The 27,608-nt window shown below is 40.1% G+C and overlaps 1 protein-coding gene across 2 annotated transcripts in view; it reads right to left on the reverse strand.

Moving 5' to 3' along the window:
* LOC137257359 (neural-cadherin-like) overlaps positions 1–27,608 on the reverse strand; it is a 47,652-nt gene that overhangs the window by 8,872 nt on the left and 11,172 nt on the right. For both annotated transcript variants that reach the window (XM_067794684.1, XM_067794685.1), the window contains exons 2-30: positions 19,564–19,749; positions 18,759–19,023; positions 18,078–18,309; positions 17,773–17,881; positions 16,785–16,926; positions 16,182–16,432; positions 15,598–15,875; positions 14,807–15,256; positions 13,910–14,284; positions 12,679–12,879; positions 11,946–12,141; positions 11,025–11,168; positions 10,469–10,584; positions 9,974–10,153; positions 8,987–9,326; positions 8,189–8,655; positions 7,579–7,820; positions 7,222–7,355; positions 6,604–6,879; positions 6,229–6,450; positions 5,732–5,846; positions 5,225–5,406; positions 4,837–5,084; positions 4,156–4,424; positions 3,526–3,898; positions 2,680–2,910; positions 2,028–2,226; positions 1,473–1,651; positions 278–563 (exon numbers count right to left, since the gene is read on the reverse strand). In XM_067794684.1, coding sequence (XP_067650785.1) covers positions 278–563; positions 1,473–1,651; positions 2,028–2,226; positions 2,680–2,910; positions 3,526–3,898; positions 4,156–4,424; positions 4,837–5,084; positions 5,225–5,406; positions 5,732–5,846; positions 6,229–6,450; positions 6,604–6,879; positions 7,222–7,355; positions 7,579–7,820; positions 8,189–8,655; positions 8,987–9,326; positions 9,974–10,153; positions 10,469–10,584; positions 11,025–11,168; positions 11,946–12,141; positions 12,679–12,879; positions 13,910–14,284; positions 14,807–15,256; positions 15,598–15,875; positions 16,182–16,432; positions 16,785–16,926; positions 17,773–17,881; positions 18,078–18,309; positions 18,759–19,023; positions 19,564–19,749 — 6,888 coding nt within the window. The remainder of the gene's footprint in view (positions 1–277; positions 564–1,472; positions 1,652–2,027; positions 2,227–2,679; positions 2,911–3,525; positions 3,899–4,155; positions 4,425–4,836; positions 5,085–5,224; positions 5,407–5,731; positions 5,847–6,228; positions 6,451–6,603; positions 6,880–7,221; positions 7,356–7,578; positions 7,821–8,188; positions 8,656–8,986; positions 9,327–9,973; positions 10,154–10,468; positions 10,585–11,024; positions 11,169–11,945; positions 12,142–12,678; positions 12,880–13,909; positions 14,285–14,806; positions 15,257–15,597; positions 15,876–16,181; positions 16,433–16,784; positions 16,927–17,772; positions 17,882–18,077; positions 18,310–18,758; positions 19,024–19,563; positions 19,750–27,608) is intronic.

Consider the following 27,608-nt stretch of genomic DNA (forward strand, 5'->3'; position numbering starts at 1 on the left):
AAGTCATGCAAGTCTCAGACGTTTACCAGTTTTGTGAAACACACAACCATAAGTAAAACAGTGGTGACAGAGCTAGAAACATAAAGTAACAAAGACCTGTGAATACTGATGCATTGATGACACATTGTCCTTACAATCAGAAGAAAATTTTTGATGTCTCAATTCTGAAACTTATAACTTCGTGTAATCAGCCCTAAAACCTTAATCACAAAAACAGTTTTAACTTGGAATAATCTTTCAAGCCAAGTTCAACATATTGTGATGAAAAAAGACCTACTATCTTGAAGGTCGGATGCCAGGACAGGAAGGCTGTTCGTGAATGACACGCTGGCACCAGCAAACATCATGTTGTGCATGTGGAACTCCTGTTTGTCGTCGGGAAAGCCATATGTGAAATTATAATTGGCACCTTCCATGTTGTCCATCTTCAGGACAAACTCACGGCCATTACGCTCCACTTGGGCTGTGTGCCACTGCCCGTTACTAACAAAGCGTCTAGACAACTCCAGGTTACGAATACCATTGCCCAGATTGTAGGTCAAGGTCAAGATTCCGTCCAATATCTGCAACAATTATATGTTTAGACATATAAACAACAAGACAGGGCCCACATACACAAAGCAATCTTAGTACTTACAACTGTTCTGGTTATAATAAGCTTCCATGAACCTAAGACCACAATATGCACATATTCCGGTAAACAACAGTTCCAATGTGACTAAGTGATGCTACATGAAGTCGACTATGTCTTACAAGAAGTAGACTAGTTCTCATCTACTCTAGGGGGTACAAATACATAAATCATTGTTGCCATCATGAACTAAAACTACTTGTTTCCACATTTAATTACCTTAAATCAATTCTTTTGACAACAGTGCGCACTTCTCTCCCGTAAACAAAATTTCAACCAATCAGAGCCACACATCTTCATGACATAATTGTAGTGAAAAATACAAGCTTTATGTTTTCACAATGTACTGTCTGCTAATAATCTGCTCACCTGCTTTGCCTAGCTTCCGAGTTACAACTTTTGGTCATGATTTTCATACGAGTAGGAAGTAGTTTTGATTTTCTAATGTGATTTTGGCCATCAAACATTTACAACTAGTAAGAAGTTCTGATTTTTTAACTGGATGAAAACAAATTGAAATAGCATTTTTTAACTTGGAAGTGAGGTAGGGGTGGAGCTATCCAATTTATTATATAATACTCTAATGCTCACTTGACACAAGCATAACCTATTTAGCACGACCTGCAGGAAAAAAATCCAAATCCAAATTTATTCAAATTGGGATAAGATGATCCAGATGGCGCTATCCTGAGGCGAGGAAGATAACGAGTATCACATACTATGAGTACTTGATGAGGCTCAATTCAAATTATAAATCTCCATACAATGAGTTGTATCTTGGTAACAGAGCTGTTTAAGCAGTGTAAGCAGTTAGATTCACTGTTATTGGATGAAGACGTACCTGCAATGTGGTCGATAAGGTCCCTGAGGAAGTGGAGATGGTCCAGAGAACTCCATCTCGGTCTCGAGTGCGGAACAGTATTTGCATCTTCATCACTCGAGAACTCACATTATTGAAGAACTGGTCTTTGAGTCGGTACTGTATAAAACTGTCCTTCTCTAAATCTTTAGTTGTCGCCTCTGTGAAAGAAGATTTTAATTATGAATTTAAGTCTTAAAGTACTAAACTGTATTAAAACTGACAGATGGACTCCATTCTTAGACTCCATCCCAATGGAGAGATGTATATCCCATCTCCCTCTGGAGCCCTGTATATACAATCTCCCTCTGGAGCCCTGCATATCCCATCTATAATAAAGCCCTGTCTATCCCATCTCCCTCTAGAGCCCTGCCTATCCAATCTCCCACTGGAGCCCTGTATATCCCGCCTCCATCTGGAGCTCTGTATATCCCGTCTCTCACTGGCTACCATCTCCCACTGGAGCCAAACAGATCCATAGCACCTATGTTATATCTCACATTACTGCTTCATACATTCTCACACTGTTGACTCTACCTCTTTCACACTTGTCACCAAACCAGCCTGGTTTGCAGATGCAGATGGTGGTATCAGGCTGCCAGGTGGACTCACAGATGCCGTTGTCACCACACTTGGGGCCATTGATGCTGTTCTCGTCACAGATGACATCTTCCCGTCTGCATGTGTTTTCTCCAGCTGGGTATCCAGGGTTTCCTGGCACTGTCAGGTCATACAGCTGCAACAAGAGAGTGAGTGAGGTTTAATTGTGTCTTTAACAGTGGTGCAGTATTTCCACAGCATGCCAACATGCGTGGAAGGCCAGGAGTGAGGCAAGACACTTACCACTTGGAGAAACAAAAAAACCTACAGGTTATATCCTGTCCAACCCAAGAAATATAATTGGTGTAAAGAAGAATTCAATACCCATGGCTGCATGGTTTGCTCCAAGTATGTAACTGTATTGTAGACTGGGGATTACAGATTAAGGATCAGCGGTGAGGATAGCCAGATACCTTTTAGTCCAACATGAGGTTCAGGTGTTAGTCTAATTTGACATAAAAATGTTGAAACAGCCATTACTGAGCACCTGTTAGAAACTAAAATATTGTTACCTCTCTTGGGCTCTGTAAGTTCCTCCAACATGATCGAATTGTATCACTATTTAAAAAGCCTAATATGGGGCACTCACCCTGCTGTTGTGCATCAGATACTTGACACATCCATTAAACTTGGTGGGCATAATTCCAGTGGGTTTATTAGGGGTGGAGTACCGGCCTCCCAGCTGCAGCAGTGTGTTCACGTTCAGGTAAATATTTTCTCCTGGGGTTGTGCCAGCTGCACGGCACATTTTGTCATCAAGGACTGAACCTCCAGGACCCAATACGGCTCGTTCACAGTGATCAACAATCATTTCAACTTCCTGAAAAGTTACAACAGGCATGTAAACTAGAAGCAGTACCTAACTCAACAGAAACTAATGAAAAATATAAGATACATACAAAAATAAGGAAGAGAGTGTTTATGGATGTCAATTTCGTTATTATGAGCAACACAAACTTTTGGAGTATATCCTAATATCTTTTTCGGGTGAATAGAGTATATCCTAATATCTTTTTCGGGTGAATGGAGTATATCCTAATATCTTTATCAGGTGAATGGAGTATATCCTTATATCTTTATCCGGTGAATGGAGTATATCCTTATATCTTTATCTGGAGAATGGAGTATATCCTTATATCTTTATCCGAAGAATGGAGTATATCCTTATATCTTTATCTGGAGAATGGAGTATATGATTACTCAGTCATTCAAATATGAATACTCTGAAATGCTGTATTTTTCATAATAAAAAAATTTACGTAAAGAAAACCTGTCTCTTCCCAATGTGTATCACTTCTAAATGCCATTCAAAGACTTCATAAAAAATTGTTTCAAATACACACAATACATATCCACCTCTATACTAAGAATGGTTAGAAAATATTATTAAAATTAAAAAACTTCAAGTGTCTGTGCAGAAACAGGAAATACATACCCGTCCATTCCGGACAATGTCAATCCTATGCCACTTGCCATCACTGAGCTTCTGCATCTTTGCAATGCCGTGAACATCTCGGCCATCCACGTACAGCTCCAAAGTTCCAGATCCATGGTTGATCCTGAGTCTCGGGTAGCCTCCACTTAGCTCCAGAGAGATGAAATCTGTTGGATCATCAGAGTCAGGTGCAACATTATCAACAGGTCCATTGTACAAGATGAGTCCATTTTCTTCCAATGTGATGATGTAGAGGCTTGTCCGTCCGAACTCACACTGTTCCAGAGGGTCGTACAGGGCGTAGTTGCTTCCGTCAAAGGAGTGATGAGTTCCTTGACATCGGGGGCCATTGAAGCCAGGCAGGCAATTACACCTACAAGAAAACATCATTGAGCGAGTGAGGAGTGGTCAGGTCTACTCATTAGAAAGTAACGTCTTAAAATCTGTGTCATTCGATTGGTTGCTCAGGTAGAAGATTAAGCTTGCTTGACTTATTATTTCAGAGAGTTCAAACACATGTTGAAAATGAAAGGATGACAAGTAATTAGGATAAAATGAACAATGACTTTATCTTTGTAATTAACTGAAACACTTCCTCAAGCCATTCTACCAAGTAAAATGTATACTTACGAAAGTTCACCCCAGTCATCTTTATTGCAGGTGCCCCCATTGTAGCAGTAGTCTGGAGTACAATCATCATTTGGGGGGTAGAAGTCAGAGCGACATCCCTGAGTTGGTTGCACAAACATCTGAACGCCAACGAAGGAGGTGCCGTTGGTGTTCACCATGGCTGGTTTGCCTGTGACGTTGAGGAAGTTATAGCAGCTTCCTTCAAACCTCTCATCTTTACATTCATCAATGGGAACCTGGTCCACTTCCACATTCACGGCTTTCTGGAGCTGAAAACAGAAACCCAGTGTGTACATTTGTTATTTGTGATTGCCTAATGTTGCTCTCAGCAATATCTGGGGCAGTGGGACAGCCTGGTGGTTCAAATGTTTGCTGGTCACAGTGATGACCCAGGTTAAAATCCCCATGTTTGAAGCAGATATCTGGTCCTCCACTCAGTACTATCAGAGTTGTGTGTGACAGTCAGACCAGATATCATGATGATTGACATCAAGAGCTTTGATACCAGCAACTGGGATACATGGAGAATCTCACCTAAGTGTCTACTGATATATATATCAACAGGAGTTGCAAGGACTTATTGGGATTCCAGTTAGTGAATTTGGCAGACAAACATGGAAAAAATTGTCACTGCTGCTTCAGTGTAGATCTTGATAAAACCATGACTTTTAAAATACTTACCGCATCCTTGTTTACTGCCAGAACTGCGTTCATTTTGCTGGATGGGTAGTATGGAGAACCATGAGCAGAGAATCGGACATCAGTGAATTCTCCGTTGTTTTGGACGCTAAGAACATCTACATTCTCTTTGGGCACAGAAATCTTGTCAGCTATAAATTCCTGGAATAGGTCGTATTTGCTTTTTTCATATTCACTGATGCCACTATTGGGCTTCTTGGGTCTAGCCACGAAGTCCTCAGCTGTTATACCTGAAACAGACAGTAATGTTAGCTATACAACTAGTATTATCACATATCAGGTGTACCTGTCATGAGTCAACATCAGTCACCTAGTCTTGGCTTTCATGTAGAAGGATTCAGTCAAATTTCTGGCTAATAAGTTGTTTTACCTCGGAGTCGTACTGATCCTGAGCTGAAAACAGCTTCCTCTGATATGTCTCGAACCATGATGGTTACTGTGCACTGTTCAGTGTTCTTCCAGATGTCATCATACACGTTGACAGTGAAGGAGTAAGACACGTCGCTGGGGATGCCTTTAGCCATGGTGATCATACCAGTATTTGTATCCACCCTGAATAAAGAAGAAATGTAGGTATCATACTGGGTACATGCTTAACAGAACTGGTTTAAGATCCCCTTTGATTACTTCTGACCCTGACTGAACCTTATTTATGTATCTACCGCAGTCCACTGGCATATCTTTAGCACTTCCAGTGTTACTGTGTCGTACAATGATTGTAACAGTTCAATGAAATGACAACATGTAGTTCAGTGATACAGCGGTAAGTGAGTGAGTATTGCTTAAAGCCTCATCAGCAATGTGGCAGTTATTCATGGTGATGGTGAAACAGCAAATAGTTATCCAGTGAACATCGTACACACTGATTCCCACTTACGTGAAATATTTCTTCATGTATTCCGGTCCAGTGTAAGTGAAGGTCTTGTCAACCACATCCCAGTCATCCGGGTCAGTGGCGTACACATTACCAATTTCAAGTGGGCCAAACATTCCTGAAAATGGTCACCCAGAATCTTATTTTAGACTTCTCACCTAACCAATAACAACATCATATAAAGGTTTTTCAATGAGTCACAATATGTTATACTTTTAAAAGATCACTTGACACTAGCCATTTGTCTTTATGTGTGGTCATAGTATTTCCCTGTAGCCTACCCTTGTAGTAACAGGCGCAAACATCACTATGTCACACTGTGCGACACTTGATAAACACAGCAACACATGACACTAGCAATTTGTGGTGACAATATTTCCCTGTAGCCTGCCCTCATAGCTAAAGATGTAGACATCACTATGTCACAACATGTGACACTTTAAAAACACATCAACACACGCAATAGCAATTTGCAGTCATAGTATTTCTTTGTAGCCTACCCTTGTAGTTGTAGACAAAGATGTCCTTGTGGCCTGGGCCGTGCTTGTTATCGTTGAGGTCCCCAATCTCTATGGTAAGTGTGTTGGTCCCAGTCTGAGCCTTAGGATTTCCTGACCCTCGCATGTCCCACATCACAATGGGCATGAAGTATAACTTCTGCTGCTCACGATCAAACACCTTCTTTGTGGACACTTCAGCATTGCCCTTATTGTTGTCACCAGCTGGAGGCCGAACAAAAAGTATCAATTGGGTGTTAACCTCTTAGAAAGAGACACTGACAAACTACAAATGAACTAACAAATACATTGTAGAACTGTGTGATCGAGAGAATTCGGGAGCAAGACAGAGAAACATGAAAATCAAACTTTACTTACCGGGTTTGAAAAGAAGACTGAAGTCAGCGCAGGTAGGTCTGCTGTTACATGGGCAAGAATTGGACCCATCACTACACACAGGCTCTGCAAATCCAAATGGTGGACCAAACGGGTCAGCATCCAAATCAGTGGCATTGACGACAATAACAAGTTCTGGTACAACTGCAGCATTCTCCATGACGATGGGGTGATATGGCTTTGCAAAGATGGGGAAGTTGTCATTGACATCCAGTACCTTCACCTCTAGAGTAGCTGTGCCTGTTTGAGCTGGATCACCTGGGATACAAAACACATCCATGAATGGAGGGCTTTAATTAAGTTGATACATCTATCTACATGAATCCTACTTTACAGAACAAAGCAGAAATATAAAACCTCAGCCAGCCCAGCCAAAGTTTCACATGTTTTCCTTACCATAAGTGTTAAGTTATGCCTAAAGGGAGCCTTCTTTAACAAATCAAGGGAGAAAACATTCATAAAAAGAGGTCCAGTGCTTCTTTCTTAAACCACTGCTATACACCCGGCACTTATTAGAGAAAATGCGGTAATACAATTGAGAACACTTTGTGACATGCAACATATGTAATATTTGGGATTTCACTTTGTGAAATGGTTTACCTTTGTCAATGGCCAGTATGAAGACTTTGTGATAGCTTAACTTCTCTCTGTCCATCATGTTTCTGATTGTTACGTTTCCAACCTGGTTGATGGCAAAGATTTTATCAGGATCAGTCTTCCGGTCCACGGAATACCTATGATGGAGAAGATGAGTGAGTACAGACACAACAAATCACAGCAACAGGGAGCATTACACGTCTCACCATACAGACAACAACAGAAGCTATGGTTAGTCTGAGTTTGGGATGATTTGAATTCAGTCATTTCCAATTCAGGAGACATATATCGTGAATATTGCCCACAAATGGTCTCTCACGTATTGCTAATACTGAAAGTTAGTTTCAGCAACAAACTTACTCAAAATCAGCATTGATTCCACTATCTTTATCGTTAGCGGAGAAGTGAGCAAGGAATGTTCCCACTTTAGCATCTTCATACTGTTCCACATAAATCCTAGGTCTTTCAAACTCAGGGGCATTGTCATTGAAGTCCTCAACGGTCACCTCTACATGTGTTGTGGCTGTGTGGCTTGGATCAGGGTCCTGGACAACTACAGTCAGGTTGAAGAAACGCTGCTCGGGATTCTCATAATCCACAGCCTGAAAGGTAAGGATTGATTGAGGTCACTTTTGGTCAGAAAACCTTCCACTAACAATTCTATAAAGCATGGTTTATGGACACATTTTTGTCTTGTTAATTGATGAATAATTGCACTCAGCAATATTACAGCTATATGGTGGCAGTCTGTAAATAATCAAACATGGACCATACAATCCAGGGATAAACAGCATGAGCATCAATATTACTGAACATGTTACTGAACATCAGTGAAATAATTTATAAACTGATGATAGAAATGAGACCCCGAGCACTGTAAGTACAATGACATTCTATCAACAAAGCCACCACAGGTCAGATAATCAATCCACTTGCACAATCAGGATGAATTGTACCCTTAAATACATACCCTGAATACAACAATGCTGCCCTCATTATTCACACCTTCCACATCGAAGAAAGAAATGAAGTTGTTCAGTCTGTAATCAAGGCGAGCATTTTCTCCAATATCATTGTCTGTAGCTCTAACTCTTGCAATAGCTCCTGATGTCTGTGCTTCGGACATGGTCACAGTGTAGAGAGGCTTCTCAAACACTGGGATTTGATCATTCTTGTCGTCCAGATTGATGGTGACTTGTTCTTCTATTGACTGAGCCACCACACCACGGTCGGAGGCCTTCACCTTCACTGTGTACTGGGGAGTGGTCTCTCGGTCCAAGCCGGATGAGTTGGTGCTAGTTTCTATCAGACCGGAGTTTTCTCTGATTTGGAACTTCATGTCAGATCCATCTGATGGACCTTCAACTATTTCATACCTCACAGTGCCATTGATGCCCTCATCATAATCAATGGCCACCACAGTCATCACAGAGCTCCCTGAAAACAAACAATAAATTTGAGGATGTGACTATTCTTACCTATATTTCCCATTTCAATTGAATCAGACAGGTCAGGTTAATTTTATTTCTTTTTGTTTCCTTTGACAGAATGTTATTGATTGCAGTGATTGTTAGAAGGTCAATTAAGTCTGACCACCCAATTCCACTGGTGGCCTTATACAAGCAAGTGTTGCTGAAGATCAATTCTGACCCAGACTTTCATAGACGAGCAAAACTAGAAACATTCTCATTCTTATCTTGACCTCTACTCTACATAACTGTTCCTGGCCACATTTTCTGCTCAACTCCATCAGGTAAATGGCACTTACCTCGGTCAGAGTGCTCCATCACACTTCCTTCTAATTTAGAGATGAAAAATGGCTTGTTATCATTGATGTCAATCGGTTTTACTTGAACAGATGCAAATCCGATCTGAGGTTGGTCAAGGTCACCTGATCCTGGCAAAGGGTCAGGTTCATCTTGGGCACGTATGTTGAACTGGTAGTTCGGTCTCCCATTGGGCAGATCCCTGTCCAAGCTGGTTAGAAGGTACAGACGTCCCGTCTCAGGTTCAATTTCAAAGAACTTATTTGGTGGTGAGGTGCCAAACCCAAGCAGCGAGTAACGGATTTGCGTCGGCCGATCAATGTCTGCATCTGTGGCATTCACCTTAAAAAGATGGTCAAACTTGAGTAATCCGAACCGGATCAACTTCATTGGCAAAGGCTTGTATAAACAAAGCAAATGAGAAACATTGAAATTTGTGTGACACAGAAGAGTTCCCATTTGCCTCCTTGCCTGGGGTCATTCAATTTATTGGTTGAAAACAGGTTCTACACAAAGAGTAAATACAAGCAGACACAAAAAAAATACATCATGCTTCCAGGATCAGACTTACCCTTTATTCTGATCCATCTTGAAACACCCTTAATGAGGTTCCCCAAGGAATGACAAAATTATTGTTTTTCCTGACCTCATGTCCAAAAATACATCAATCTGATTTTCGAGGCATATTTAAAGAAATCAAAGCATTCATTTTATAAGTGTATCAGTATCCCTCACAGGGTGAAATGGAAGTACTGACAAGTACGTAATATCATTCTTTAATTTTGCCAGGGAATATGACAAGCTTAACAACCCGTAAATCATCCAATCACCAACTTCTTCACTTTAGTATCTACTGTAGTTAGCCAATGAGGGGACAGGAAACAGCCAACAGAGCTGGTTCTATGTAATATTGACATCTTTCATGAGAAGCATTACAAAGATCAGCCAGCAATTACAAAGCCTTGTATCTAATGAGAACAGGTTCTAACCTGCACTAGGAACCTCTTGTTGGTGGCAGTGATGGATGTATCCTCCTCAACCACATCCACAATGATATATGGGTCAATGACGAACACAGGGCTGTTATCATTGGCATCAGACACATGGATATTAACTTGAGTGGTGTTCTTGTAAATCCCATCATCTACTTCCAGAGTGAGGTTGTAAAGCTAGAAAACAGTGGGCAGTGTAATGTTGATTTAAACAAAATTTTAGTATAGCAATATACTAAAATGCCAGCTAAACAAAAGGAGCAAAACACATAGCTTCCATAGAATTTGTAATAACAAAGTCAAATATTCAAAATGGTAAACATGCATTTTTTAAAGAGTGAGTGAGGGAGCAATATTCCACCAATAGGACAGTAGACTTCACACATTGTAGCCATGTCTTTGGCATGACAAGCGGACACTTCAACCATTAGCTTTCCCCACTGCCCGCTTTCTAAGAAAAAAGAACATCCTCTTAAATATCTTTAAACTCACATGTTGTTCTGTTTCATAGTCAAGCTGTCTCCCAACATAGATAATGCCGGTTTTACTCTGCACACCGAAAGCACCCCGTTCATTCCCACTTTTAATTGTGTATGTTAAGACAGCAGCTGTAAGCAGATGGTTAAAAGAACATAAATCAATATGAATTATCTATCTCAGCAAAACATAATAATCATAATTAATTAAACAATTAATTAATGATCATAATGATTTTTAGCAAATGTCATAAAGAGAAACAAACCATAATTTTGCTCTTGATATCTAACTGAAGTCAAACATGTCACAATTTCATCAGAATTCATTGTACAAATGTTAGAAATAGCATACCAGTGATAAGACAAGTAAAGTTTGTCTTCACTCTCCTTACATTATCAATGATGACATCACAAATGTAAATGTTTACAACACACCGATGACGGCCAAGCACGATGACATAAGCTAATGAGACTTTCAATTCCATGAAATAAAAACGCGGTTTACACGCTGTTTGGGCTTAAGCCCACAACTGTATTAAGTGTAAAACAACGTAGGAGTGTTTTAGTCTCACCGTCGTCAGGATCTCTGGCACTGACAGTGAGGACATGCTGCTGAACTGGAGCATCCTCTCTCACAGAAGCATTGTAAAAGGACTTTACAAAGTAGGGGCTGTTGTCGTTCATGTCGGTGATGCGGATTTGTACTGGGACAGTAGCTGAAAAATCAAAACATCCTTAACTGCACAACTCCTTAAGTAGCATTGACATAAACACCTATTTTGTACACTTGGCTTTGTGGACACTATGAAAATATTGAAGTTATTAAACTGGTATAGGCCCTGCCACACAGGGAAAGTTTGTTGTCTGTTACTTTGTACCCCACTCCGGAATATTTAGAAATGTTTCTGAAAATAAAGAAGCAAGGACAAGGTAATGGATTTCTGACCTCACGACCTTTGAACTACACATTTTGTATACGATGACATGGATCAAGCTGGACTCTTTTACTGCAATGTGGTATGTGGATCGTAACATTCCTTAATTGACAGAGTGAGCTTGGCAATATTCAAGCCACATGGCAGCTGTGTGAAATAATCAACCATAGACCACACAATCTAGTGATCAACAGCATGAGCAATGACCTATGTGCTAACGATATACTGACAAGCGTCAACAAAGTCAGCCTGCCTGACCACACAATCCCTGCATCTTATGACAATCAATGGTTACTGAAGACCAATTCTAATATGATCTTCATGGGTTTAAGTGAGTGAGTGAGTGAGTTTAGTTGCGCCACATTTGGCAATACTCCAGATGTTTGTAAATAATTGAGTGTGGACAAGACAATCCAGTGATCAACAGCTTGAGCATCAATTAGTGCAACTGGTAACTATGATGTGTCAACCAAGTCAGCGAGTCTGACCACCCAATCCTGTTAGTCACCTCTAACGACAAGCATGTCACCTTTCAGTACAAGTACCAGTAGGACTCACCTGTGTTTGGCTGCCCCTTAATGTGGCCAGGGCGGGAGGACTCTGTGCCATCATAAACCTTAACATCAAGAAACAGTTGACTTTTTTCTTCACGATCAAAGCTGAATGTAGATGTCAGAACTGCAGTGTTGTCGTCAATCTTGCGGATAGCAAATTTGTCAGAGATGTTTGCTTTTGGAACAATCTCAAAGGTGAGCTGAAACAAAACATCATCAAACTAAACAATGAAGTTTCCAGTATGACTTTATATTAGGACTAGATGAATGTGGTCTCAAGCATTGTTGCAATATCAGAGTGAGTGAGTGAGTTTATTTTTATGCTGCACTCAGCAATGTTCCAGCTATTTGGCAGTGGTCTGTAAATAAAAGAGTCTTGACCAGACAATCATGACAAAATCAGGAACTGATAATATGCGTCAACCAAGTCAGTAAATCAATCCCGATAGTTGCCCCTTACGACAAGTATGGGTTACTGAAAGCCAAGATTCTAATCTAGACCTTAACAGGAATGCAATGTCATAACTTTCCTACATTACACTGGGTGACTTCAGTAATATTATTACATTTTTCAAACCTTCCTAAAGTTTCTGTAATATTATAACAATGTCTAAGCCTTATGAAAGTCTCTTTACTGTTATAACAATAACTATGCCATACTCAAGTTTCTTCAACGATTAAGCAACATTACTTCCTCTGAATTCAAGATAAATGTTTTAATGTTTTTCCAAACTTACAAAATTGTTGGGATAGGTTGGATCATCGTCATATGCTTTTATCTCAATGACAGTTTGCCCTGGAGGTGAATTTTCTGGAATACTTCCTGGGTAGAATCCGGTTAAGGAATCCAAACCTCGGAAATATGGAACCTTGTTGTTTGTATCTCTTAGTTCCACAACAGGATGTATTTCTGATGACAGAGGTATCGAACCCCGATTCTGAGAAAGAAAAAAACATGCTTTTCATTTATAGTACAGAAGTCATACATAGAGCAGACACACCAAATTTCTTTAATGAATCTCAAATCATTGCACCTTATTCTACAGCACAAATGCAGACAAATTACAACACTGGGACCAGGAACATTGGGCATGACATAACAATGTGACAAAATAAGATAGAGTGCCACCAACAGTTAACATCACAGACTTTGCTGGTTCTGACTGCAAATGACTGACTGGTGTTTTCAATGTTATATCAGAACCTAAATCAAACAGGCACTGGTTGTGACTATTATGTCAAAGTTATTTAGTTCTCTTAACACTATCTAAAATCGAATCAAACAAGTATTTCCCACTAACAGGTCCCCTTTCGCTTAAGAAGAAACATATTCATTACTCATTACTCTTTATTTTTTGCTCACACACAAGATGCATGAAATGAGGTGTCAGGATAATCTACCAATGTAGGATGTAAACAAAATTGAGGACACTGGTTGCAAAGTTGTATGGAATATTGCGTTAACACAAGTTTGAAAAGTGGACTAAGTGTGGTGGTCATATTTTGTTTGCATAATCCCCTAATGCAGACTCACCAAATGTAGGCTGTCACCAAATTCGAAGACATCAAATAAAATAGTTCATGAGATATTGCGTTAACAAGAATCTGAAAAGTGGCCAAAATGCTGGGGTAACCTTGAAAATGAGCTATAGGTGACCGAAACTGACTATAGTCTGCATAGTCCCCCAATGTAGGCTGTCACCAAATTTTTTAAGACATTGGGTATAATAGTTCATGAGATATTGCGTTAATAAGAAACGGGATGTATGTGCGTGCAGACACGGCTGAATACATAGTCCCCCGCTGTCTTGATTACTCGTACCGATATGACTTCTCTATGACATATCTCTGTTTCATTCAAGGCACTTAAGAATGAGACTGAGGGTCACTCATTCTAAAGTCTACTGAAAACTCTAGACGCAATGAAGCTTCTGTCATACGTAGCAGGTATTCATGCTATTTACTCACAGACACCCGAAGACGCAGCTCATATCGGTTCTTGACATTGAAGTCCATGGTAGTTGTGAACACAGTGAGGTTGACTGTGCTGCCGTCAGAGTTGATACCAAATGGTGGGAGAGACTGTACAGGGCTGCCATCTGCAGCAATCAAGGAGAAGGACACAGTTGGGTCATCCACATTGGAAGTGGCACTGAAAGATGCGATGACATGGCGTGGCTCAGCAGTTTCGTCCACCTTGTAGGGAGTAGCATCGTAGTCAGAACGGTCCCAGGTGGGAGGCTGACTGGTGAGATCTATGACACGTACCCTAACGTCAACTGTGCTGTTCAAAGGGGGAGTCCCTTTGTCCTTTGCCATAACCTTCAGGTCATATTGATTTTTCTGAAAAAGTGAATGTATGGATGGTCATTTCTGACTCTAAATCATAGCTGACCAATACAACAATGATATAACTGAAACAAGATCCAAATAACCAAGCAGTATGTATGCCAGGTCCATAATGGAACATATTTTGATGTTTAGGTTAATTCACTTCTCAATACTCAGTGGAGACAATCTTAGAAATGAAATACTGAAAAAAATGCACTAATTTCAACGATCAATTAGCTGGGTTTTCCAGTTTTTACAACCAGTTTCAAGCACAATGGTTCAGCATTTTAGAACACCAATTTCCTATTATCTTTCTAAGCAAATCATTTCTGACCAATCTACTGTAACATATTAGTGTAAGAACTTATTCAGGTTTTCCTCACACAATCTGTGTAACTGGAAAATACAGTTTTCTAAACAGGTCAAGAAAATTAATCTGAACCTGTGCTGTTATAACAGGCTTTATCACTGAAGACCAGTTTAACATCAGTTATGGACAATACTTTTCAACTCCAAATAACAACAGATACATACTACTCCCAATGTCTTGTTCAGGGCGATAATGCCAGCCTCTTTGTCTATCTTGAAAACACCCCCATCACTGTCCACCATGAAGTATTCAATTGCTGCATTTATTCCCAGGTCATCATCATTGGCTCTCACGGTCAGGATAGATCTATTGACTTCCAGGGTTTGACTGATTGTGGCAGTGTAGCTTGTTAAGTCAAACTTGGGTCTGTTATCATTGATGTCTCCAATGCTGATGGTGAAGGTACAGTACCCATCTAGAGGTGGACGACCCTGGTCAACACCTCTGATGGTTATTGTATAGGATGACACAGCTTCCCGATCAAACTGTACAGCACTTCTGAGATCCCCAGAGTCTTCATCTATCTGGAAGTTGACTGTTGGGTTTACAGTTGGTCTCAGAATGGAGTATGTGACTCTTCCATTTTCTCCCCTGTCGTTGTCTTGTGCTTGAACCTAGATGTGAGCAAAAATACTTTAGGCATGAACAAACGTGGTTCACATTACAGGTCCTCTTGTAAATTAGGGTTTTTGCATAGTATTTGCCCTACAGATCTACATTCTTATTTAAAATCAGGGATGGCAACAGGAAAATCTGGTTTAGGCTGACAACTTGATACTGTGTCATTGATTTGAACTTGAAATAAAATAGGAGGAAATCTGTGCATCAGAGAAAATGGCTGTCCCTGCAAGCAAAACTTGCATTTTCATGCTTTATTCATAAACTTTAAAACACCTCAGCAGTTGTAACAAACTCATTACAACTTGTAATCAAGATAAAAACCATTCTAGCCTACCCTTATAACATGTGTATTTTCAGGTTTTCCTTCAAGAATGGTAGCATTATTGTAGCTGGAGCACTGTGGGAAGGACGGCTTATGTGTGTTGATGTCCACGATCTCTACATTCAGGTAGGCTTCGCTGGACAGGATTGGAGAACCACCGCAGCAGCTTCCATCATCGTAAGCAGTGATGTTCAAGATGTACTCATCAACATCAGCAGGCACAGTTTGGGACAGGGTTATGAGGCCAGATGCTGGCAAGATCCTGAAGATCTTGAAGTCCGTAAGTCGTGCTGGAAGGTCAAAGAGTCAGTGAACAAGCAAGGAAGCCACCGAAGGAATAATGCTGTCCAAAATATATAACCTAACATACCTTTAACATCCAAGAAGGATCAGTGGGTTTATCAACTGGGAAATAACTGTCATTTTGAACTCCAAGGTCATGGTTCACTGTAGAGGAAAGATACTAATTTCACACAGCAAATTAGTGGTGAGTGTTTTGTAAGTTTTAGAAAGTTTGAAAGCTAAGGGTATGATTTCTGTCTCATTAATACTACAACATCGTATCCAGAGATACAAATTCTTGCTTAAGAACTTACGCGAGAAGTAGAACTCTACTGAGTCCTTGTCCAAATCAATGGCTTGGATGACTGTCACAGCATCCCCTACTTTGGCATCTTCACGCACATCTATCTTCTGGTTTTCAAGACTCATCTCTGGTGGCTCATCATTTACATTGGTCATGAACACTTGGACACTAGTTGTCCCGCTGTTTGGAGGTGACCCCTTATCAGTTGCTGTCACTGTGAAGCTGTACACGTGGCCTGGTAAACGATCATAGTCCAAGCGTCTGTGGGCAAACAGGAATATGGCAAGTTCAAAAAGTAATAAAATAAAATAAAAGATTCCATGTCCCATTTACCTCGTTTTACTTGTACAATTTCTGGGTCCCAATTTCACGAAGTATTCCCAGCTTTCCTATTACATTAGTTCAGGAATTGGGATAAACCATAAGTCTGTGCACAGAATAGTATATCAATGAGAGAAACTTTTATTTTTGCAGTTTGTAATGTACATATTTTTTCACAATCCTTTCATAATTGCAACTCCATTTTTAAACCCTTCAACGACTAACTGAAATGGTCCATATGGTAAAACAGCTGGAGGAGATCCCGTATACAACTTCCAAGAACTCTACTCACTGTTTCACTTTGATGATGCCGACATACTCCATGCCTCCAACACCTGGACCTGTTCTGTTCTCAGTCACCACGTAGAAATGGTCATGATTGATGGAATATACCACTTCAGCATTGGTCCCCGAGTCATCATCGACTGCCTTCACTACAAACAAAACATAACCATTTACTTAGAATTCAACCAAAACTGCCCTTGGTGGCGAATTCGGAATTGTTTATGCAACTTTTCTATATGTCATAATTTATTAAATTCAGGGTGAGTGAGTGAGTTTAGTTTCAGGCTGCACTCAGCAATATTCCAGTCATATGGTGGTGGTCTGTAAATAATTAAGCCTAGACCAGGCAATCCAATGATTAACAACATGAGAATCTATTTGTGCAATTGGGATTAAATTCAGAAGTTCTTTAACAATGAATGCATTGTTATAATGGAAGAGTAAGCCCTGAGGTTCTTCCTTTGTATTGGTTCTATTACTGATTCTGATCTGAACAATCCAGTGATCAACAGCATGCTCATCCATGTAATTGGGAGAAGATGACATTTTTCAATCAAGCTTGACCACCCAATCATTTTAACTGCCTCTTACGCCAAGCATGGATTGCTTAAAACTAATTCTAACTCAGATCTTCACAGGTGTTATGACGAGAAAACCAAACAAAATCAAGTCAGCTTCCTATAAAAGCATTCTCGCTTCTGCAGTATTAAATTACACAACTATCCAAAGAGGTACATTCATGATGTTTGTTATTGTTAATCACATGTGAGAGGCAGTGGGAAAGCCAAGTGGTCTAAGCATTTGCTAATCACACCAAAGACCAAGGCCTGATTCCCCACAACGTGTGAAGCCCATATCTGGTCTCCCTTGTCATGATATTGCTGGAATAGTGGGTTAAAAAATGAGATAAAACTATACTCACTCACTCACTCACAAAAAGGAACCATTTCACAATTAGTGATTGTGTTAGAAGTTTGACAACAGGAACCACAAACCTTCCAGTACTGTCTGATTAATGGGTATATCTTCAGGAAACCTGGCAGAATATCGGGACAGCTCAAAGATTGGTGCATTGTCGTTGTCATCAAGGACTTCTATGTACAACTGCAAAGGAAAACACCCATTCTAGTTATTACAAAAACACAAACAGAGCAACAAGACAAATATAACTCAAGTTCACCTATCACGATTATTCTCAACATTAGAGCAACAATTTCTGTTTTGAATTATACAGTAAAGATGGAGCTGAAATATGTCAAAAAGCAATATAGCTACCAGTTGCCACAAATTACTGCCCCACCTTCACAATGCTCTGCAGGTTTGTGATGCTCTCTGTTGCTATCACATTCAGCTCATAGATCGGCGGCCGCTGTTCCCGTGGCACATCATATTCCAGTACTTGCAAGGTCTTGACAACACCACTGTCGTCAATGGAGAACTGAGCAGAGGTGGCGTTGGTGGCATCACGCAGCTGATATGAAATAGGGTTCCCTTGAAAAGCTAGGGCTTCCACCTTGAACTCTCCATTTAACCTGAAAACACAGATATTCCCAATAACTGGTCACCAAGTTCAAATTTCCAAACTGTTCAGGACAATACAGCCCTGGAAACAAAAGTATGATGTACCATGGACTAAACACTCCAAATTATAAAAGCAGGAGGTATCACAGACTATACTGTGGTACATACAAAAGCAGGATGTACATTGCCCAGCAAGAGGTATCATGGACAATATTGTAAAAGATAAAAGCAGGAGGTATCATGGACTATACTGACCTACATACAAAAGCAGGATGTACCATGTACTATACAGTCCAAGATACAAGTACAAGAGGTACCATGGACTACACTGTCCTAGGTACAAAAAAGCAGCAGGTACCATGTACTATACAGTCCTAGATACAAAAGCAAGAGGGTACCATGTACTTTACAGGAATGTAACTCTAAGCAGACTTTTTAAGATGAAGTTTTCAAGACTCACGTTTGATCAATGCCATTGTTTTCTCGGACGGTTCCTCTGAATGGGTTTTCGTAGAACTGTGGGGGTCTGAGTCCAACCTTCACATAAACATTAGCCATTGTAGACTGTGGTGGCGTGGCATTGTCATCACTGGCAAACACAACCAAGTTGAATTCCCGGTTCTCTTCAAATCGTCCTTGACCCTGGGTATAGATATTTCCGACCTTGATGTATGTACCTTCCAAAGGCACAGTCTCCGTGCTGATGTAGAACCTGCCGTTTCCCCCTGTTGAAATAGTTTCAGTGTTAGTTCAGTGCTGTCATGCCTCATACAATGCAGCAACAGTTCATAATGAATTAATTCTTAGGTTTTCATATAATCTGTCATTGATTAAGATAAAATGCACAAGAAATCAAACACCATTATTGAGCATGTACTAGGGTCTGAGTAATATGTAAATGTCATATCATCATCAAATAAGTGAACACACATTTCTTTTGACACTATTAACCCATGTGGAACAAATAATAAAGCCAATTTTCACTATGACCAGTTTCTACAACTTCACTTTGCAGGCTAATGATGTAGCAGCAACTCAATTTGTTGGTTGTAATACACTGCACTCTGTAATAGTCCAGCTATATCACTTGACAACTAAGTCTAGAAAAGTCAATCAGAGATTCATATAATATGCATCATTTTATGCAAAAGGGATACAATAATATGCATTGACAAGATAGTGAGCGTGCACTCTGATCCAGTTAGTCATTTCTTACTCCAAGCACAATATCCTTATATTCTCTATATGCTCCAACATAAACATACCTGAGTCAATCCTGTAGGAAATATTGGAATTTGTGTCAGGGTCCTCAGCAATCACCCGATAAACCTTCTCATTGGGTGGAGTGTTGGGCCCCACAGTAGTCAGGAATGGATAGGGTTTGTTTTTAAACTCCGGACTGGCATCGTTCACATCAGTTACTGTCAGGGTTATTGTAATCTGTGTTTCATCTGGAAGACAACAATAGGTCAACATTAGAATTGTGTCTAAAGAATATTGATATTCAAACACCTTTGGTGTCCACACAACTCACACTAACAGCAAGACTCTGAACTGAACATATTTTACTGTAACAAATATTTACGGTATATTTAGATAAAATATTAAAAGGAGCCCTGAGACTTTCATCATTTTTGTTCTCCTGCAGCTGTCGAAATTAGACTTGCCACATATTCAAGCCTTGAGAGGGCTTTCTTGGATATATTTGCTTCGGGGAATGTATGACAGACTAACATCTGTGAATAGCTACACAATACAAGGTCACCTATGATACATTGACAGTTCTTTCAAGTCAAAATGAAACATTACTAGTATGTCCAAAAATAAAAGAAATAATTCCATAAAAACCTGCAAATCTTTTCAAAAATGTATTCTTAATGTTTATCTGGTATTCAAGCTAAGTGTTCATAGCAACAAGATGGGCTAAAAAGTCCCCAATTTTGTAACTGCAGAGATATTTGTAGCCACTATTGTTTCATTAAATGCTAAACTAAGCATCCTTGCCTCATCCTATTTAGTTCTGTAATCAGTGAAAGATGTGCCAAATTAACAAAAGATGTTTTATTAGTCAAAAGAAACAGGAGAAATTGCGAAATTGCCATTCTGAGACTTTAACTGACATGTGCAGGTGATAAGGGTCTGAATATCCCACTGTGAACTTGTCTTCATAAATCCTGACAAGAAGTAGGTATGAACATTATATTTGGATAATATAACAAATACATTATTCCATTACTGTATTGCCTGAAATAAGACTGACAGGTCTGTGTGGATGGACAGATTGAACTGCTGGGTGTAACTGGAAATTACTGCCTGAAACATGCCCTAGTACAGCTGGTAAGAATGGCTGACGTGACCTATTTTGAAACGATTTTCAGCATGTTTCTACTGAACATGCCAAGTACTATGCATGCTACATGAGCGAACTCACACCAGTAGGACATTACCAAGTTCCTGGAAAGATGAACTTGGTGTCTGAAATGTTAGGCAAATATTACTATCTATCATTTCATAAATTTTTAGGGCTGTAACAGCAAACAGATTTAAACATCCCAAAACATTTCATATTTACTTAGGATCTTTAGCAAACAACACAAGCCCTTGTTTTCCTATTAAATACCATCAACAATCATGCTCAAAATTACCAGTGCTGAGTATTAAATTACTGATAATGATGGAGAACAGAATTCCAAGACCCCAAGGCCAGGTTCAGTATGCATAAACTCCTTCAACAAATATAAAAAACCCAACATCCATTGACAAAACACAATCTTATGTCAACTTATGAGCAAACTCGTACTACAGTCAATTATGTAGCATTTATAGAAGTACATATAGACCTGGGAAGATAAGTCTTCAGCAAGGAGAAACTCACAATTCCACAAAAGAATTATGCTAAAGTGACTCTTGCAGGACCTTAATGGAGAGTGGTCACAGAAGGTGCTACAATGGTGAATTAAGCCAAGAGTTTCCTTGGACCACAAAGCGGCAACAAAGGCGAGTGTTACCAAAGGCCATTAATGGATTAACTTAACACGACACTGAACCAGCACATGGTGGTTCCATTGTGGGAGAATGGCATGAGTGTGATAATTGGGTTGGGCGGCTTAAACTAAAACAAAACTATGGATTTTCGCAACACTTCCATAACAGCAGCAAGTTGGGCAGAAAATTAAGTCCAAATCTCTGATTGTGACGGCTGCTTTGCATAGTGTGTTCATCAGTCATAGGCTAATATTTGGTCAGCAGAGGTCAAGGGTGTGCCATCTGCAACCCTCCATGTTTGAATGTCAAGGCCACCTCATCACTTCCACCAGTGTGCTGACAATGACATACCTCAGATGGTTGACATGCACATCAACCTGAAGAAGAACATCAGTTCAAGTCTGTAGAGACAGGATGGGTCCACTGAAGCAGCTTATAAAGTACCCAACAATGCAACCATGGTTACCATGGTGACATGACCATAACAGCATTCTTTTAAGAGGGGAGGCGATGTTATAGATCTATTATTCTCTGTGCTTGAACATTAACTAGTTTATGCATAGTTTAAATCATGTTACCATGACTACCCATGGCCAAGTTGTCCCAAAGATGGGCATGAAAGGACCAAAAGAATATGCAGCACATGATGAAGTGAGGTTTTGGCTGTTACTGTATTTTGTAATCGATAGCCCCGCTCTGCAGCAAACAATGAACTTGTCAAAATGTTGATGGAACAGAACTGCTGATGCAATTAAATGGCAACATGTGACAAGGGTGAGATACAGAATACAACACTGCTTCTATTAATCATTCTTGTAATAAACCAGTAATACTGATATACAAAACCAAGTTCAACAGTCTTCACAGCATAATACCATAAAAATAGTTGAGATTACGTGTTGCATTGATGATTCCTCAAACACAACACGGATGGATAATGAATCTCTTGGTGCGCAACACTGCAGAGCAAATGTTGTGAATTGGTGGATTCAGGCAGATTCTCAAGCTGTATCCGCCTCTGGTGTGTTAAAGCAACTATGTTGCGTGCTACCAAGTGTTTTTCTGGCAATGTGAAACACAGTTGTACGATGCTTGTTATGCTAGTAAGATGAAAGATAAAACAATGCTGTTAAATCCTGGTCGATACCCTGGCAATGCCAGTTATTCTTGTAATATGCATCAATGTTCTGTGATATTATCCTGGTCACATGTACATTTGCAAAAATGTTATTTAACACCAGTTGCTTGTCTGGCAATGTCCAACAATGTAGCCAGCCAAAGTCAATCCTATCACACACTACCTATTACCGGGAGCCTGTTAGAGAATATGAACATATGACTGATACAGTCATGTCTGACACTGCCTGACAGTAGAGGGGCCTTTCCCACGCTCATATTACTCCCTAAACATTATTATTTTGTGTAAGCTATGCATTGTCAGGTTTTCTAGCACTGACAATGAGTCAGGTTTACCATAAATCACTGTTACATGGGAACCTTTGTGCTTTTGAACTTTTGACTGTCACTTGAATATATAATGTAGATAATGTTCATGTGTAATTGTTCATGAGCCATAAACAACACCTTACACCTTTAAATACGTAGCTTTCATATGAAGTCTCAAAAGCACAATGGCTTCCAGACCATTGATCAATGACAAGCACATTATCCTCCATTTCTGAGATGTCCTGGCCAATGTGATAACAGAGTTGGGACCTTCACCAAGGTTTTCATCACCAACGCTGGCCATCATTTTCAGAGACTGACTAGGGCCATATCAGTCTGGAAATGTGAATGCAGATCACAAACAAATTATATTACCATCAGGACCTTCAAACAATAATGTGATCTCCTGATATCATTTTACAATTGCTGAAAATAGTTCTACACATTACTGAAATATGTGATACAACTCATTCCTTGTTTTACGAGTCTGAATTAGAACTATCTGATATTTGCACACTCTATAGTAAAACATTTACAAAACAAACACAACAAATTAGTTTTCCTCTTCGCTTCAACTCAGTTTACATGCAACAAACACACTGAAAAAGTTCAACAATTTAATTCAACATGTTCATCCAAAACCCTTCTACACAATGAAAGGACTGGGATGTTTTAAAAAAACTGGATGAGCAAGTGAGGAAGGTTCCAGCGAGCTTGCGCTCACACAGAACAATGCAGCTTCTATTTCAGCTCCCCACGTCCCACTACTGCATGCTGCAAGGCCGCAGTGACCCTGGGTCAGATGCTCACTGCTTGTCACACTCTCTCAGTTCCTACAGGCAGGGTCACGACAGATCGATGGCCACTGCAATCACCCAACAGCATATTGGACAAGCTGATAATGCTGTGCAAGCTGTTGACCAGGATCGTGTAAGAAAGATGGAAGGTTGACAGGCCATGAGTGATGTGGCCTTGATGAAATCACTCCCTGAGGATGGCTGTCTTGACTTGTCAAAGGAGGACCCCACATCTCCACATTGCAATGTATTTGAAGGCCTGGCACAGATGACAGGCTGTGAGCAGCGGTGATTTCTCCATAGTTCAATTATCAAATGCCCACAGCCATGTTGATGTGATCATTATCACTGACCATGGTGCTAACTCAATCTGGTCTACATTTACATCTTAAATCACAGCTGATTGGTGAAATAATCAGGGTCAATGCAAGGCTGATAGACCTGCAATCATTGGAAGTGTACACTGAGAGTGACTGCTATTACAAATAGATAAAACATCAACCATCCTGGCCGTGTTAGCATGCTGCTCTGGGGATTTTTCATTGGGGGTTCACTTTGAGGATTAGTAACTTCAGGACCCCATAAATGTAGAATGAAAGTAAATTATTTCACCAAGATCAGACTCTTATGGCATCACATGAGAACAACTGAACAGATGGAAGTGAGCTAAAATTCAAGTAGTCTCCGCAATCAACAGGAATAATTTTCACTTTGGTTCCCTGAAAGTTAGGAATAAAAAGAACAAAACACATTTCTATCTATTGTATAATAACTTACCCTTATTTGTTTCTCAAAGGAAGTATTTGTTTTACAAGATAAAGTTGAAATTACTTTCTCATTGCAAATTAAGTGGAACCAGTGTCTGAACAAGGATGGAAATAATTCTTGAATTGCTCATGTACCCCAGTAGCGTGGAACTTGTAAAATCACTAGCCCTGATAGTTTTCCCACTATACCAGCCGATTTTCTTATTTAAATAAACAACATAATTAACAGTGGAAAGTCAGCTGGACACCAGTACAGTGTGATATACAAATTAGCTTGCCTACCAGAAAAAAACCCACTTAACTGGGACGTGGGGAAGTGGGTTACTTCCACCCCTTCTGTGGCTGGATTACATTATGGGGCTCTTCAAACGTCAAGCTTGGAAATGGTATAAGAACCTACTTCGAAAATCACTCTTTGCAATAAATAAGAAGCTGGCATCCATAAAGTTGTATATTTCATTTTTGATAGTCAACCTGACCACCACCATTAACAAGCATGATTTAAGAAACACCTAACTATACTCAAATCCAGTGCCACTTAAGTAACAACAGACCTTCCTGACAAGCTGTTACATGGGCAAGTAATGACTTAATCTGGACAATGTCACACTCTCAGGGGCTCCAGGAACTTGGAACAGGGACGACTCAGCCAGCCTGCCAATTTCCCATTCTCTCCAATTCATCTTGGAGCAGTAAGAGACTTATGTAACTGGATCAATACTATCACCAACACTGATGGTTTGGGGATCGATACTGCCACCTCTACTGATAGTGCTCTAGCGATTGTGTGATTTCACTAGTACTGGGTAACACGTCAGGATTAATACCTTTAATCAACCCTGGTGGACATGTGGAGCACTGGTAGTACTTAAGCTGATTCAAATCATCAAGCCTGTTTATTCCATTTACAGCTTGGAGATAATTAATGATATACACAATCTAATCTCAGTACAATGGTGATAGCAGAGATGAGGGCCAATACTTAAACATATAGAACATGGATATTTAACCCAAGTAAATGATGAAAAACTACTTCAATCCACAAACATGCAAACTCTTGTGATGTGCCAAACATTGTGTGAGATACAGACATTGAATGAATTGATTACGTTTTGGTATTATAGTGGAAGCTGTCTAAACCGGCACTTATCGAAGTCTAAGTAGACTTCGTCTCAGTGTATTTCGTTACACTCCACCACTGAGTCTAACAAAACCCAGTAGAAGGTCGCGTCAGGTAACCTTTGGGCCACCAATGACGGTCCAATCAAATGCGATGCGGTTAGTTAGATCAGACAATGGCTACTATTTTGGGATTGGAGGGACTTTCAAAATATTCAGGTCACCGACACAGGTCTCTCCACAAACAAAAATCAGCATATAAGACACTTATTTGACATGCAGTATATACGCTTTGGGGTTTCTGTTGACATGGTTACCATTAGCTAATATTTCCGCCAATTAACATCTTTGAATATTGTCAAAAACACTATTTTCAGCGACTGTTTACCCACCGTTGTCATGGCAGTATGTACGCCGTGTGCATCACCCGAAAGCGATCGTACGCTAAATAGCATTCGGAATCGTTCAGGTATGAACCTTTTCGAGATAAAAAGTTCATAAGGGATGTGCAGATGTGCACTTTCGCGATTTGGTAAGCTGTGTTCTGATTGGTCAATCTCAAAGGTTACCTGATGCGACCTCCCATAAGGTTTAGTTAGACTCAGTGGTGGAGTGTAACGAAAAGTACTGAGGATATGTTTACTTAGACTACACTTATTGGGACTCAAGGAATAATATGGTTTAGACAAAGTGCTGGGTTGTAAAGCTGAGGATAAATGTACGAATGGGACCGAGATTTTATATTGGTATTTACAACTTGCCAGATTAAGACAGATGTATTGCATCTAGTGCTTGCATAAGGTGGACTGGGACACATAGTCACAGTACTTTGTCCAAGTTTACTACATGTTGCAGTACCTACAACTAGGTGTATGAATGCATTATTGTGGCCACCATCTGGTCATATACAAACAGATTCATGGGTTAAGTGCAAGGGTTGTGCACTTAAGGTTTTTACACCCAGTCACAGGTAGACTCGATCCTCACACCTCAACCTCTGGATCCCTAGCCTGGTGCCTTAGCCAGCTCGCCCACCATGACCCTGCTGTCCATAACTAGACAAAGCATTTCAAATCTCCCCAAACACCCTTTTCTCACTTCAACTTAGGAATACTAAGTAACACATTTTAATATATTTACAAACAAATCGATGAGTTCACTTTAGCATAAATCTCTAAGATTGGACAATACCAACCATTTTCAAATTTATAGAGTTCAAGTTTGCATGTAATTTTGAAAAAAATATATTTGAAGTATATTTGAAGGCTCATCAAGACGGTGATGCATTTCCCTGTCTGACTGGCTACAGATAGAAAGTGCACAAAGGGAACAAGTTGACCCTATCATGCTAGCCGGCTTCTCGGTGACAAGGCCACCATCTTTGTGCATCTTTGTTTGGTCGATCTGGTTTCTTCTGCTGACTGACAGAGAGTAATCTGCATAATGTCAAGTCCACAGCCTCTCTGTGTCCTGTCACAAGCAGCTAACAAAGGCAATCAACGAGAAACAGTTGGCTTGCATTGGTCTGATGGAACTTGACTTGCTGCATATCCTACAGCAGGGAAACCGCAGCAGATGCATTGCTACAAGGGCTGTTGGGGGGATTTGAGACAAGGGATGTGATATGCCGTATCGCTCTACAGCAAGGAAACAATCATAGATACAGTGCTAAAAGTGCTGTGGAGGGATTTGAAATACAAGGGATGTGATACACTGTTTATATTCCCATATTAGGGAAATAACCACAGGTGGTGTTGCAGGGTTTGAGATACAAGGGGTGTGATACACTGTTTACTCATATATCACTGCATAAGGGACACCCGGAACTGTGATGCAAGAAGTGTGATACACTGCTTATCTCTACAGCTGGGAAGCTACATCTTAGGCACAACGCCTCCAAGGGGGGTTGATAACCACATCATTTTCCCTACTGCCTAGCTCTCTTGATCCTCCTCCCACCATACCACAATGCTAAAGCCCTGAATGAAGCTCAGTTCATCTGATTCTCCCAGCTCACTGGAGCTCCTTTTTAATTTAAGTGGGTGTATTTCTTACTATCAATAGTTTATGTATTTCATCGACTAAGCACTAGTCCATGATTTAAGATACATGAATGAGATCTGTTACACATGCCTTTCATTCCCAGGGAGAAAAGCATGTGTAATATAAGAAGTGTGATATGCTGTATATCTCTAC

Source organism: Haliotis asinina, chromosome 12, assembly GCF_037392515.1.
Source record: "Haliotis asinina isolate JCU_RB_2024 chromosome 12, JCU_Hal_asi_v2, whole genome shotgun sequence".
Taxonomy (NCBI): domain Eukaryota; kingdom Metazoa; phylum Mollusca; class Gastropoda; order Lepetellida; family Haliotidae; genus Haliotis; species Haliotis asinina.